Source organism: Pseudopodoces humilis, chromosome 5 (genome assembly GCF_049639895.1).
Source record: "Pseudopodoces humilis isolate 2021_Gansu_Grassland_sample_001 chromosome 5, ASM4963989v1, whole genome shotgun sequence".
Classification (NCBI taxonomy): Eukaryota; Metazoa; Chordata; class Aves; order Passeriformes; family Paridae; genus Pseudopodoces; species Pseudopodoces humilis.
This window is the reverse complement of record NC_142204.1, coordinates 13,386,054-13,399,525: the sequence shown is the minus strand read 5'-3', so window position 1 is coordinate 13,399,525 and position 13,472 is coordinate 13,386,054. Positions and strand designations below refer to the sequence as shown.

The 13,472-nt window shown below is 44.5% G+C and overlaps 1 protein-coding gene across 15 annotated transcripts in view; it reads right to left on the bottom strand.

Annotated features, from left to right (window-relative positions):
- Positions 1-13,472, bottom strand: part of PPFIBP1 (PPFIB scaffold protein 1) — a 105,917-nt gene that overhangs the window by 31,146 nt on the left and 61,299 nt on the right. For 13 of the 15 annotated variants that reach the window (XM_014260477.2, XM_014260479.2, XM_088054760.1 and 10 more), the window contains 3 exons: positions 4,428-4,514; positions 3,134-3,247; positions 2,469-2,600 (listed from right to left, as the gene is read on the bottom strand). In XM_014260477.2, coding sequence (XP_014115952.1) covers positions 2,469-2,600; positions 3,134-3,247; positions 4,428-4,514 — 333 coding nt within the window. Of the gene's footprint in view, positions 1-2,468; positions 2,601-3,133; positions 3,248-4,427; positions 4,515-9,635; positions 9,770-13,472 lie in introns of those variants that run through there. The other 2 variants (XM_088054762.1, XM_088054763.1) reach the window with 2 other exon arrangements.

Sequence of the window (13,472 nt, the reverse complement as noted above, 5' to 3'; positions counted from 1 at the left end):
CCCTATTACAGTAACTACTATTTAAATAAAATTTAGGTTATTTTTATCAAAGGTATTTAGTGTATTTGAAAGAGGAAGGTCTTCATAGGAGATAAGCCTCGTGCACAGAGATTACAGATTTGCAGTTCATGGTGTACTCCCCACACTGGCAACATTTTTCTGGGAACCTGTAGCTCCATGTCCACCTTCTTGGTATGCTGAGCTGTGCTATGAAATTATGGAGAGACTGCAGTTCAGGGGGAAACAAAGAAAGGGAGAGTCCAGGAGAACTGTACAATATTCAGTAAAAATAAGGAAAGCCCAGTGTTATAGATACATATTATATTGTTGGCTTTTTGCAAATATTGGAATGAATGTTACATGTATAAGGTTAGAAAACTTTGTTGTATTAGTGTGGTTCCTTCTGTTTCTGTGGTTGATGAAGCTTAGAAATGGTAGTATAATATACATATGTGTTGAGCTATGGCATGGTATTGGAACGGGGACTACTTTTGTTTGTATAACCCAGGGACTAGAAGAGATGGTTGGAGATCCCCTCCATTCTTAGATTACCTTGTCCAGATGAGGACAGCAGTAACCAGAGCCCTGGGGGAGGAATTTATTTCTGTTATCAGGGAATGTGAAACTCGGTGGAGCCAAGAAGATTGATTTATTGAGAAGGGGGTGAGTCAAAAACTAAGCAAAGAAACATCCAAAACTTAAGGAGAATGTTGGAATCATGTATGAGAATTTATGAATATGCAGTAGGATTCTGTTTTTAAGGGACAATCCTTTGTTAGTAAGGTGTGCTCTCTTGGCTGAATGCAGACACCCGGCCGTATCTGTACACTTTATTTTTATTTCCTAATTGTCTTTCTATTAAACCTTTAAATTCTATATAAAAAAATACGTGAACCTCGTTTTTCACACCCAGTCACGCTTGTTTCCAGTTCTGGAAAGCACAAGAAACCACAGGGTGTTTGCAAATGAAGATACAACAGAACCCAGGTCAGAAAGCACCTGCTCCCCGTGGTCATCTGGACCAAACCTTGCTTCCCCACAGCCATTTACTGCTGGTGCCAGCCTGTTTATCCCTTACTTGGGCTGCTTAGAGTAAGTGTCAGTCCACAGAGAGTTATTTGCTGTGTGCTGTAATTCATGAAAGAGCTGAGCTCTGTGTGGGCAGAGTCCCAGAAGTGCTGTGAGAGCAGCCAGCTCTTACACACACCTCCCACGGATGCAGGAGACCTTCAGTGATTCCCTCCACCCTTCCCCCTGCCAGCTTCTCCAGCAATGCCATGCACAGAGCTCATCTGCAAAAATCAGCTGCTTTGAAGTGCTGTGATACTTCACATAACACCTGTTACCAACTAGAGGGAAAGGTAACAGGGAATCCATCCCACAGCTTGGCAGCACCCAAGGAAAGGTGCTGCACTGCAGGAATGAACACTACTGTCACTAGCTAAAGAATCACTTTCAAATCTAACAGTGATACAAGTCATTAGTTTTCAACCTGTGGACTTCTTTGGGTCTGCAGATTACTTCACACAGGACCAAAAGAGCAATTCCAAAGCAAGTCTGACTTCTGTTCTTGTGCTTGCAATACAAGTGCAGAATGGTATTTTACTGGAAACTGAGGAGTTGGGAAACCACTGGCAGAAGTGGAAAGGGCAATTTTGTGTCCTGTCATGGCAATATGGCTTCTTTCCTTCTAGAAACAAATGACATCTGGAACATCCACAGTTACAACAAACACCTGACATTTCAGCTCATTTATGAATCCAGAACTGCTTCACAGACAGACTGAGGTATTTCTGATATGGGCTTTCTCATCCTGTCAGGACAGCTTAGCTGATACTTGGGGTTTCCTGGGTTTGCCCACCTGCTTTGAGACCTTCTGGCTTCCAACATGACTGAGGTTCAGCCACACAGACCTGCAGCACAGAGGGAAATGCCCCAGGAGAGCACTGCCAGGGATGGCAGCTCCACCTGGCTGTGTTCCCTCCAGCCTCTTGTCCTGGGCTCTTGTAAGGCTGGGGTCTGAAGTCAGGCTTCTCAACAGCTCCACAGTGAGTCAGCTCACTCCCTGTTATCAACCCCAGAAGTTCTCTTACTGTGCTGTGTCTCTGCACATGGGTGCTTTTGTACTCACACCAGGCTGAACCACTTGCCTCAGACATGCTTTACTCAGTAGGTGACATTTTCATGTAGGGTCATGAGAGTGCAGTATGTTCACTATTTTATTTAAATCCAGCCTAAATCCATCCCTTCTGAGACCCGACAGCCAGAATCAAAAACTGCCTTTGGAAATCTTCCTTTGTAAAACCAGAATTTAAGAAAGAGGACACTTTTTACTGTAAAAGGAACATGTTTTAACCTTAAAGATGAGTCCCCTTCTTGCCTGACAAAAAAGAGAAATCCCAGAAACTGCTCAGGTAATGTGAAGATACACACAGCTTTCACAATTTATCCTGCCGGGGTTTACTCACCTCTGTGTCTCTGAATCTGTCCTCAAAGTCCAATCTATCCTTCTCTACAGACGTAAGCTTTAATTTCAGAGTGGAAATCTCTGCCATAAGATCCAGCTTCTGAGTTTCAAGGGTTGTTCTGCTTAAAAGCTCCTGATTGAAGAGAACGGAAATTATTTACCCAAGGGGAAGAAACCAGTAATTTATTCTGACAGCTAAAGGTCTCCTTCATGGCGAATAGCATCACCCTCCTCCTTGCACTATGTGAAGCCTGAGACACAGCTATTATCCATCTGACAGATTCCAGGCACCTAGGATGCATCTGGGATCACGGGGGCACTATCATGGGCTGGCTGCCAGGACAAGGAAAAAGCCTGTCTGTCATCACAGTCACTCTGGGCAGCAAGGAGCTGTGAGGGGAATCCACCCATCCTGCCAGGAGCTTTAATCTAAGGCTCTTTGAAGTTCAGGGGGGAAGGACTCAAAGGAGAGCAGAACTGGATTCCTGCAGTGTAAAGTAGCACTGACATTACTAAGTACAAAGACTTTAAAGCCAATATGGTAGAAAAATATCCCTTAGTTGAGAGCCACCAAGGGCTGCAACACCTTGAAGGGCAGTGCTCTCACCAAAGTTTGTTAAGAGAGCAAGACAAGGAAGACAAGACAGACATGGAGCTGTGAAATACCTGCTGCAGCATCTCCTCTGTGGCATTCAGCTTCTCCCTGTGCTCCTCCAGGCAGAACTCTAGATCCCGGATCTTTTCTCCTTGGGCCTCGACCTGGTCTGTAAGCACACTTACCTGGACAGCAGGAAAAAAGGGATGCATGTTTAAAACCTTGCCATAAATGTCAGCTGAAGAACTGCAAGGGAGCAACAGTGCGGGTTGGGCCAAAGATTAACTGGGACCATGCAGGGAGGAAGAGGAGAAGCAAAGCTCTGCAGTGGACTCAACATTTGGCAAAGGAAACAGGAGAGGAGGGAAGGCTCTCCCCTCACACTTACTAGAATTTCAGCCAAAGTTCTGGCAGACACATCGCAATTCTGCAGCTCTCTGCCTCACTGGAAGTTTTCATAAGGGGTGGCTGCTGCATTTTACTACCAATAATTATGCCTTTGCTGTGACAATACATTAACTCAACCCATTAGCTCCTGTCTTAACCACCACATAAACCTTGCTGCTTATAATTTATTCTCCCTCCCAAGTGATTGCACACAATGTACCGTAACAAGAACTTTCCTCTTTTTAGAACAATAAAAGCAAAGGAGGTTAAAACACACAGCCAGAGGCTGGGGAAGACCAAGACAACATTTTTAAGACTGCAGACAGATTCCCATTTTGCCTTCTCTGAGTAATTTTTTTCATTTTCAACAGGTTCTTCCTGCAGTACTGCTGGGAAGGAGGGTGAGCTGCCCAAAGCAGAGCTCAGTGCTGTCACAGCCCCTAGGCTGGGTCCACATCAGGGAATGCCACCTGTGCAGTCCGAGGGGTGCCGGGTATTCCCGGCTCCAACAGCAAGAGGAAGCCAGCAGTCAGAGCAGCCCTATCCAGCCCAGCAGCAGGTGAGCAGGACCACCAAGGGGCTGCTTGTCTCCTCCTGCCCGCTGGCCAGTCCTGCAGCTTTTGTCACCTTTCCTAAGGACAGGACAACTCTCTCCTGGTGCAGACATCATGTGAATGCGCCAGGAAATAGTGATCTTAAGGATATACATGGATGTAAGTAGGTGGCTGCTCTGAAGACCTGCTCTGCTAACAAAATTCAAAAAGAACAGATACACAGACAGAAAGACCTTTAGGTTTTTTGCTGCAATCTAAATTCACACCTTTTCCTAATTTGGGTTAATTCTCACATACCAGCAAGTCTTCTGAACACTGTCCAAGACATCACAACTCCAAATAAATTCTCAGAAGTTTTATCACATACTATCAGACAGTCTTGTGAATGCAAGAGCAGAAAAAAATAATTTGGGTGACAACTCACTTGCAGAACAAGAGATTCCTTATCATTTTCCAGACGAGCCAGCCTTTCTTGATAAACATCTCCATTCCCAGATATGTGTCCATTAGTCTGGAAAAGACAACAAATATTGCATACACAACATATTGTGCCACAGTGTCATCCAATGTTACCAAAACATTTAATGAGTATTTTTAGTCTGCACAGCTTAAAAACAGGTTTGAAGTATTCTCCAGCCCCATAAGGGTTATAAATCAGAAAAACTGTCGAAAAAGGACACACAACCACCATTCAGGACAGAATTGTTCAGGGGCTTAAAGATGAGAAAGGAAGAACCTTCTGGTGACCCAGTTCTGCAAAATTCACTTACTGCGCATTCAGCGTTTTGCTAACAAAACTTGGACTCATTGCTGTACAATGCTAAGCCATACTTGCAAAGAGACAAATACCCTGAGACATTCAGCAAGCGAAAAAAGCCAAACATACAATCTACAAAATGTTTATTATGCTTCTTGCAAGTCATACACACAGTCAGAGACATCCTTTTATATCAGGCACATTCTACTGGGTATGGGTGAACGTCTGCACTCTAAACACATCTCTTCGTAAAGCTGCCTGAGGCTAGAGAGAAACAAGAATACATGGTAATGCTATCAGGGAGTTCAGAGGAATCAGCAACTTTCTTCATAATAACTTCAATGCTCTTGAGCAGCGGGAAGGATTTTGTTCTATCTATATTCAAAGCTGTCTCAAAGCACTTTGTGATCCACGCCACAGTCAGATCTCAAGCTCAGAAAAGGAAATCTTGTTCCCATCATGGTATAAATCACTTAGAGGAGTCTGAGAAGCTGCTCTGAAATCCAGGGTGCTCAGCAGAGACATCCAACAATGTTGAGGGGCCCTGATTTCCTCCTGAGTATGTGATAAAAATAAACTGGGGGAATAATCCTTCTGCCCCCACGAGCCTACAGTACAACCCTGCCTTAAGAGGCCACCACCACTCAGGAGCTCCAAGCCTCCAGCTCTTGCTTTGAATCAACCCTGATTACAGAGGATACCTCCTGGCTAAAACTACTTTTCTAAGTTACATGTCTTACCTTTAGTGGTGGGAGAAACTGCCTTGTTTAAGCCTGAAACAATAAAACTCCCTCCAGCATCACCTAAAGATCCGACATAAAGCAAACAGGAGGAGGTAAAAGTGTTTGACCTCACCTGAAGTGCTCTCAAGAAATCAGGCTGCATCCTGGCAGGTCTTAAAACACTGAGCAGTACCATAAGTGTCTCCCATACACGAAATTTCACTTGGTGACCATAATACACCTCCACCAAAATTTGCTCCAGCAGACTAAGAAAGCATGCTCTCTAGTAATTTGTACCAGTACCTCATCACAATGACCTGAATTATGACCTGTGTCTGAATTATTTAGCAGCATAATACTAAGCCACCTGACCACCCAGACAGTAAACCCCAGGGCAAAATTCCTCTAAATGTCTGAGTTTGCCATATTTTCCCCCTGATCTCTACCAGAATTTAGGTCATGCCATTCAAGATCAGTGAGATCTTCTGCTTTGTAACACTTCAATTTATGTGAAAGAATTCAAAATAAAATAATCCTTTTAGCTGTTCAACTAGTAGATTATGCTTCAGATTTTGTGACCTGAGTTGTTTGTGAAAACAGAACTGAGGGTTTTGTCTGCTTTTGGTGTTCTGCAGCTTCCTTGGCCTTTAAGTCCTCCAGTACATCTCAAGCACTTATCCTGCATAAGAACAGCATCTGTACTTTGTAATATACAACACATTTATAAATCTGGTGCATGTGTCTGATGAAGGAAAGGAGTATCCATACCTCACTACGGGCAGCAGAGCTTCAAAGTCACCTCTCCAGGCTGCTGGGGCTAACATGGAATTCCTTGCCAAAGCACAGACTTGACTCCCTGCCTCCCAACCACCACATCAACACCTGAACCACTGACCCTCCTGATAGCTCCAGGCAGCATCACTAGACACAAATTAACTAAAACCAAAGTCTGCAGGAAGAAAATGTGGGGAGGGAAGTCTTGGCTTCACAGCACGATTAAAATGTCTGTGAAAACCAATGAGGTGTGAAAGCAGAATGTTAGTCATTGTGCAGAACATCTTGCCAAGACACCTTTGTTGTTAAACTCAGTTCACATTTCTCAGGAAAAATCCGCCTGGCTCATCATGTCAGCCTTGGCTTTAAAGCAGGAGCATTTGGAGAGGGAAGGTTCAGGCTGCAGCTGCACATTGCCATTAGAAAGAGGTGATGGGAACCCCAAACAGGCCAAGTGCAAAGGCTGCTCTCCCACAAAACAGAAATTAATGCTAATAGAATCACAGACTCGTTAAGGCTGGAAAATACCTCTAAAATTAAGCCAAACCATCAACCCATCACCACCACCATGTTCACCACTAAACCATGTCCTCAAGTGCCATATCATATGCACTTTATAGAGTGCCATATGCACTTTTTAAAAGTCCCTCCAGGGAGGGCGACTCCACCACGTCCCTGGACAGCCTGCTCCAATGTTTAATAACCCCTTCAGGAATAAAATTTTTCATAATACCTGACCTACTCCCACTCTCGGCACAACCTGAGGCCATTTCTTCTTATTCTGTCAACACTTAGGGCAGTTCGTCTATTCTTTGGGAGAAACCTTGCAGAGATGTCTTAGTTTTGCAAGTTGTGTGTACTGGTGCAAAGATCTCTTCTGGGTATTGCTAGAAATATTGTCTGAGATCTGCATAAAACCAGACCTCCTGTGGCACACCAAACCCAGAAAGTTCTGTGTGCAACACAAGAACTGTTTGCTTTTTGCCTGAAGTGTTGTAACTTCTATATAATACCTGTGACTGACTCTTAATTTGAGGTATGAAAAGGCAAGAAATCCCCTGACTTTGGTTTCAGTGAAGAAAATTATGATAGTTGGAGAATGTATGATAGAGAAAGACCGTGGCAGCTCTTTCCAAGAGAGCTACCTTAACAGTGCTCACAGTGGTGCACAGACCCAGGACCTGCAGGCACTGGACCCACAACACTTTCCCAGATCTTTGCTCTGGACTGTCTTCAAAGGTAAAAAGTTGATTCCTGGCACGATATTCTTCCCAGAGAGATAAGGAAGGAAGAGGGGAGATGAAACATATGAAAAGAACAGAGCAATAATGGTAGTGAGCAGGACTGAAGAGAAATGGAGTGGGAATATGCTCAGACACTGGATTTAGGAAAATAGTGCATCAGGAGATGTGGTGGAGGGAGCCCCAACGGGCAGGAATGGGCAGCAGGGAGGTCTGAAAAATGCCAGGAGACCTGGTGTGTGCAAAACCTGGGTGAGCAACACTCAGTGTGTCCCTCAGAAGCATCTCTCCACCAGCAAATCTGCATACTCCCCTCCCCCTGAGACTGAGCCTGACAACTACTCACCCTGCTCTGCTTTTGGGAGTGGGGGGCGGGGAGGAGAGAAATGAAACAATAAGAGAAGCAAAAAAGAAAAGCAAATATTTGATTGAACAGCAACTGCAAGCATATTTAGAGCACTTGGTAGTTCTGGATCAAATTTGTATCATTTAATAAAATAAAGGATTAACATACTTTACTAGCTGTGTAAGAAAGGTTTTCCATTTCCCAAAGAAAGCTTTTTTCATTGGCAATTTAAAATCTATCTTCAATTAAGCATCTAGATTTTGCTTGTGTTTTCAATGTTAGTGATTAATTGCAAAACACTATATGGGAAGAGAATGCAGATTTACCAACACTGATTTTAATCTTAAAAACAAAAGAAGAGTTGTCACAATGGCACTGAGACTTTGCAGAAGTTTGAGGTCAAGCATTTATTTAAAATGCCTTGTAAGATCAGAACCCAGTGCACTTATTAAACTCTGCAAGATCAATCCACAGCTAATCTGATAAACATGTGTGTAAAGCTTTGTCTGTAATCATCTAAGTGTAAAAATCCACGCTGCTCTGGAGGGAATTAATCCTGTACTAAGTAGATGCATCACCAAACTTTCACAGCTTGCCGGCCTTCAGTCTTTAATCCCTTCTCCCTGGAAGTGAGTTAGCATTCCAAACCGCAGGAACATTTCTAGTAGCTGCTGGTTTAAACTTCCTAATAATAATAATTTAAAAAAAAGTTAAAAATCCATTTCCTCTCAGTTGCTGAATTCTCCTTTCAAAAATAAACCTCATTTTTAGCCTACCTCAGTTGATACCCTCATTTTCCTTCATTTTCTCTTCTGCTTTGGAGACGAAATAAGCAGCACAAATCACACTGCTCTTGCTGTATGTGCTGTTTGGTTTGTATAGAAGGAACTGCCACTCCACAGCATCATTTCCCTGTACAGCAGATTGCACTGACTGTTTTGACCACCACAGTCAAGTCAACAGTTGGGCAAGCGAGCCTTTCCCAACACCTCTTTCCTGACCATCTGGAGTTAAATTAGAGCTCATCAACATGCTTACGTGGTTCAGATCATTACAATACACATTACCTATGCTCAGTTAAACAAAGCTACTGCTGTTCTGCTTGTTTCCTCAGCTTCAGAGCCCCTTGCAAGAGGGCTCCTCCAGCCTCAGCTACCTCAGCATCACTTGGTGTGTCTTGGGAAGAGCCTCCAGGTTTCCCAAGCCAAGTATCCACCACCTGTGATACAAATCTGTGGCAGCTTTACCCTCTGTCAGCATCAATCCCATCCCAAATTCATACTGGTCATACTGTCTGAGCTGGTGTGTAACCAGTTTATGTGGGAGCCCACCTCTGCCCTCTCAAACCAGCCTCTCCTGCATTTCCCGCTTCCCTGCTCAGAATATTTGCAGCCTGTTCCACATACTCCAGCAGCAGACCTGCTGCTAAGCTTTTCCAAGTTTACAGGTTACTTCCTCCCCAGAAAATGAGAAGGGGAGAAATAAAAACAACTACAAACCCACCCAAAGCCCCCCACACTGTATTTTAAAGGCTTCACCACAATAAAAGTGAATTCTGAAAGAAAAGCAGCTGAACACAGCCCTTCACTCTGAGGCATTTACCTGAAACATTTTGTAAGCATAAATAACACGCTGCTGAACAGGGAAGATGCAACCTCTCCACAATACTCGGTTTCCTCAACAGCAGCCCAGCTGTGCAGGAGAAGGATGCGAGGCTCATTCCCAGTGCTGCCCAGCTATGGCTTGTCACGGGGAGAAATGCAGGAGCCAGCACAAGCAGAGATCTCCTTACCTTATTTAGCCAGACGCAGTGCCCGTGAATGTCCCAGCTATACTCCATGCTGGTCATGACTGTTTCCATGCATTCACGGACGCCAGAAGCCGTGGCTGAGGGCTCCAGGCTCCTCTGAGCCGAGGTTAAGTGACAGCAGGTCCCCTCGCCCAGCCGAGGATGGAGGCGAGTGGAGTGGGAGACTGGGAAGCAGCAGCGCTCCTCAGGCGGAGCAAACAGCTCTGGGGAATTAACACATCAAAGCCCGGCAGGAAACTCCTCCAACCCGGCACACACAGGAGGAGGATGCAGGCAGGGAGGTGCAGAGCAGCATAGACCAGGAGCAGGGACAGCCCCACGCAGGTGTCACCTGGCCATCTCCACCCTCGTTCTTGTCACCATCGCAGCCCTCTCCTCTGGACCCTCCCGGAAAGCACCCAACCCAACAACACAGGAGAAAAGAGCAATTCCCACCCCTTCACCTGAGCACAAAGTAAACGGGGAGGGGTTTCCTAATAATTGTAAAAGCTGCAGGAACACATGTAATTAATTCACTTGTAGACGCCAAGAAAAAATGGAAGAAAAAGGTGACTCAACCATCCCAGGTCTCGCAAGTAGCTTGTCCCAAGTTTGTGTCACACCTCAGAATGATGTAAAAAGCAATAGTAACAACTAACCTCTGTCCTCGGGTTCAAGTTTCAGTTGAATCCACTACCAGCAGCAGCATAACAAATTCCTAGTATTTTTGACCACAGAGCCCAGCTCCGAGAGTCCTGTGATTATCTCAAAAATCAGTTTTATCATAATGAAATGTCTACAACTACCATTGACAGAGAAAAATCTTGGAACCATGAATGCTGAATAAATCAGGAGATACCAGAAGAGCAAAGGACGAGCAGAAGCTGTGCTTTTGAAGCCAAACTGATTCATCTTGGATTGGGAATGGTGATTTTTGATGGGTTGTTCTTACTGCCAAAGAACTCATCCCAGATGCATGAAGATGCCACGCCAAGGCGTACCATAAATGAGCCCCTATTATCTTCCAGTGTTAAAAACACACCGATCTGGATGATCACCTTTAGCAAGAAGCAGGGTCCTGTGTTTCCAGAACTTTGGGAGGTGGATCTCTCAGGGACAGAATGCATTGCCAGCAGGGAGTGGATGATGACAGACTGACGTGGTATCACAAGACTCCTTTCATATTGCAACTCGAGGAGAGATCTCAAAGTGTTTGGCATCAACACCCTGCAGAAGACCTTTTGATATCTAAACTCAATATAAGCAGAAGCTGAATCAAATGACTGCACTGTACACCCACACCAAGATAATCAAAAAACAAACTTGGGATTGAGGACAAGATTTATTTTTTTTCCCACACGTAAGAGATAATTTCTGGTTAACCAAACCGCTTCCTCCACTTGGGAATTATCCTCTTGTCCAAACAGGTCAGCACACCTCTGTAAGATTACAAGCTATGTCTATGCAGCAGGGAAAATTTCTCTCTGAAAACTAATATCTCCTCATATTAACTCTCATTACTCCCAGCTATTCTCTGGAAGAACCAGCTTAAAGAAAAAATGTCAAAATCTGAAGCCGGTCTGTGAGGCAGCAGCAACACAGTGGATTGCCTAGCATGACAGCTACCTCAGTTTACCATGAGATAAACTGAAAATGTTCTGTGGTTGGACTTGATGATGATCTCAAAAGTCTTTTCCAACCTTAATGATTCTATGATTCTATATGATTCAAGAAGCCTTCAAAGGCTGTAAAGTTCTGCTTGATCCTAAAATCAGAAATTCACTTATGGAGTGAAAACAATTATTAAAATATGCCTTATTATATATATATATTTAAATCCAGAAAGTCACTTCCAAAGCCAAAGCCACAGCTGCACTTGCTGTGGGTATTAAAGAAGAAATACTATGTTATCCTGGCTCTTTCACTTCAGGGGCATGTCCTCTAAAGAGAAGAAGACACACACCAGGACCTACATACCCAAGTTCAGATCAGAAGCATGAGGAAAATGGCTCTGAGGTGTGGGAAGGCACTGTCCACCCACTCCTACCCTTCACTCTTTTTTTTAACAAGACACAGTTGGTTTCTTCTTTCTGGGAAAGTTGTTGCATAAGATGTATTTTTTAAAAAATGCGGAAAAAAAACCCAACCACTTTCAAGAAAAGTAATAACCAGAAGGAAAACTGTCTCTTATTTGTTTCAACTGAAGAAAAACTGGAGCAACGCGGATTGGGAGCAAGGTTTGCAGGAATTACTCTTCAAGAGATGGATCTATCAGCTTCCAGCTGGATGCAACAGGGCTGCCTTGATCTTTCAAAATGTGGAGTTTTGTTTAAAATGGTTTTGCTACTGTTGCTGAGTTAGAGATTACTCACACACTGCCTGTACTGAAGCCAGAAGCTCAATTTTCACAGAGTACAGTACATGCATTATTAAGGCACACATTGAAATACACTAAACATTTCTGCTGACCAAGGGTATTCTGAAAAAATTCCAGAACTGTGGGACAGTTATGACCTGGCTATGGCTTTCAGGCCTGGTTCCCAGTTAAAGCATGTAGTCCAAACATGCTTAAGCTCAGAAAGGTCTCAGTCTCCTCCCAGACTTAGAACAAATGGCTTCGTTTGTAGTTTCACCCATGACATTCACCATTCACACATGGAGACATGAGCAGGGTTTCAGCAGCAGACATCAGTTTTGAGCTGCAATGACATGTTACAGTAAAACTGACTTCTTTGTGCAGCAGAGAGTTGCTTGTACAAGTTTTCCCAGCTCCCCTTGGGGACGACACGATGGAGTCTGTTGGAAGAGCTGTGCCAGATGTCCGGGCACTGTACATTGCTCTGGTGTCACGTGGCCATCTGGCACCCACCCGTTAGAAAACAAAAAGCAGCATGAGGTGTTTTAACCCACTGGCCCTTTTTGAGTGCATGCACACACACCCTGAGAGAAGCAGAAAGGAAGATGATCAAGGACACATGGCAGTCCATTCTGGCATGGCAGGAGTGAATGCTACCTATTTTACAGAAACTTTGGGTGACTGCTGTCATCCCCTTTTCCCAGTGTGGGCACCAGTGGCTTGGCTGCAGGAGCCAGGGGAGGATTTTTCTCCTGTGACACACTGTCTGGCAGCAGCAAACACTATTTTTGTTTTCCTCTGAGACACAAGAGGCTTGCTTACAGCCCCACATGGGATGTCACACACCAGTTCCAGCATCCTAGGGGATGCAACTTCATGCATGGAGAATTAAACCAGTTTCAAACAAAGAAGGTGTCCCCCTCCATAAGGAGGGGCATAGTTGCAAAAAAACTTTCTGCAAATCATCCAGGCACTTCATGTGACACCTCCTTGCTCAGACAGGGACTGGTGACACCTGCAAATCCTGTGGCTGTAGCACACTATAAGTGGAATGGTAAGTTTTTCCTACAAGGGGCTTTAAAGATGATAGAGAATACCAGATAATAATTTGAGGCGGATTAAGGAGTAATTGAGGCACAGATAGAATAGCAATTTTCTGTAATCTTTGGTACTCACAAGCCCTGCACATCTTTCCCAGTGATTGGGAAGCACTAAACTGAATGGCACAAGAGAGTCCTTCCTCTCCCACTGACCCCGTGGGTACAATAAAAACCCACTGCTGTCTCACCACCATTAGGTGATCCACATTGTGCAGGTCTGAAGGGTCCCATTCCAGACCCCCCTAGCCAGGCACCCCTAAATCACACATCTGCCATCACAGGGGGCAATGACTAGTCTCCATCTCCTTAATCTCATCAGGCACTGCAGCCCCAGCCATGCTGCTGGGCCCCTTCACTCCAGAATAACCTGCAGGGGATCAGCAC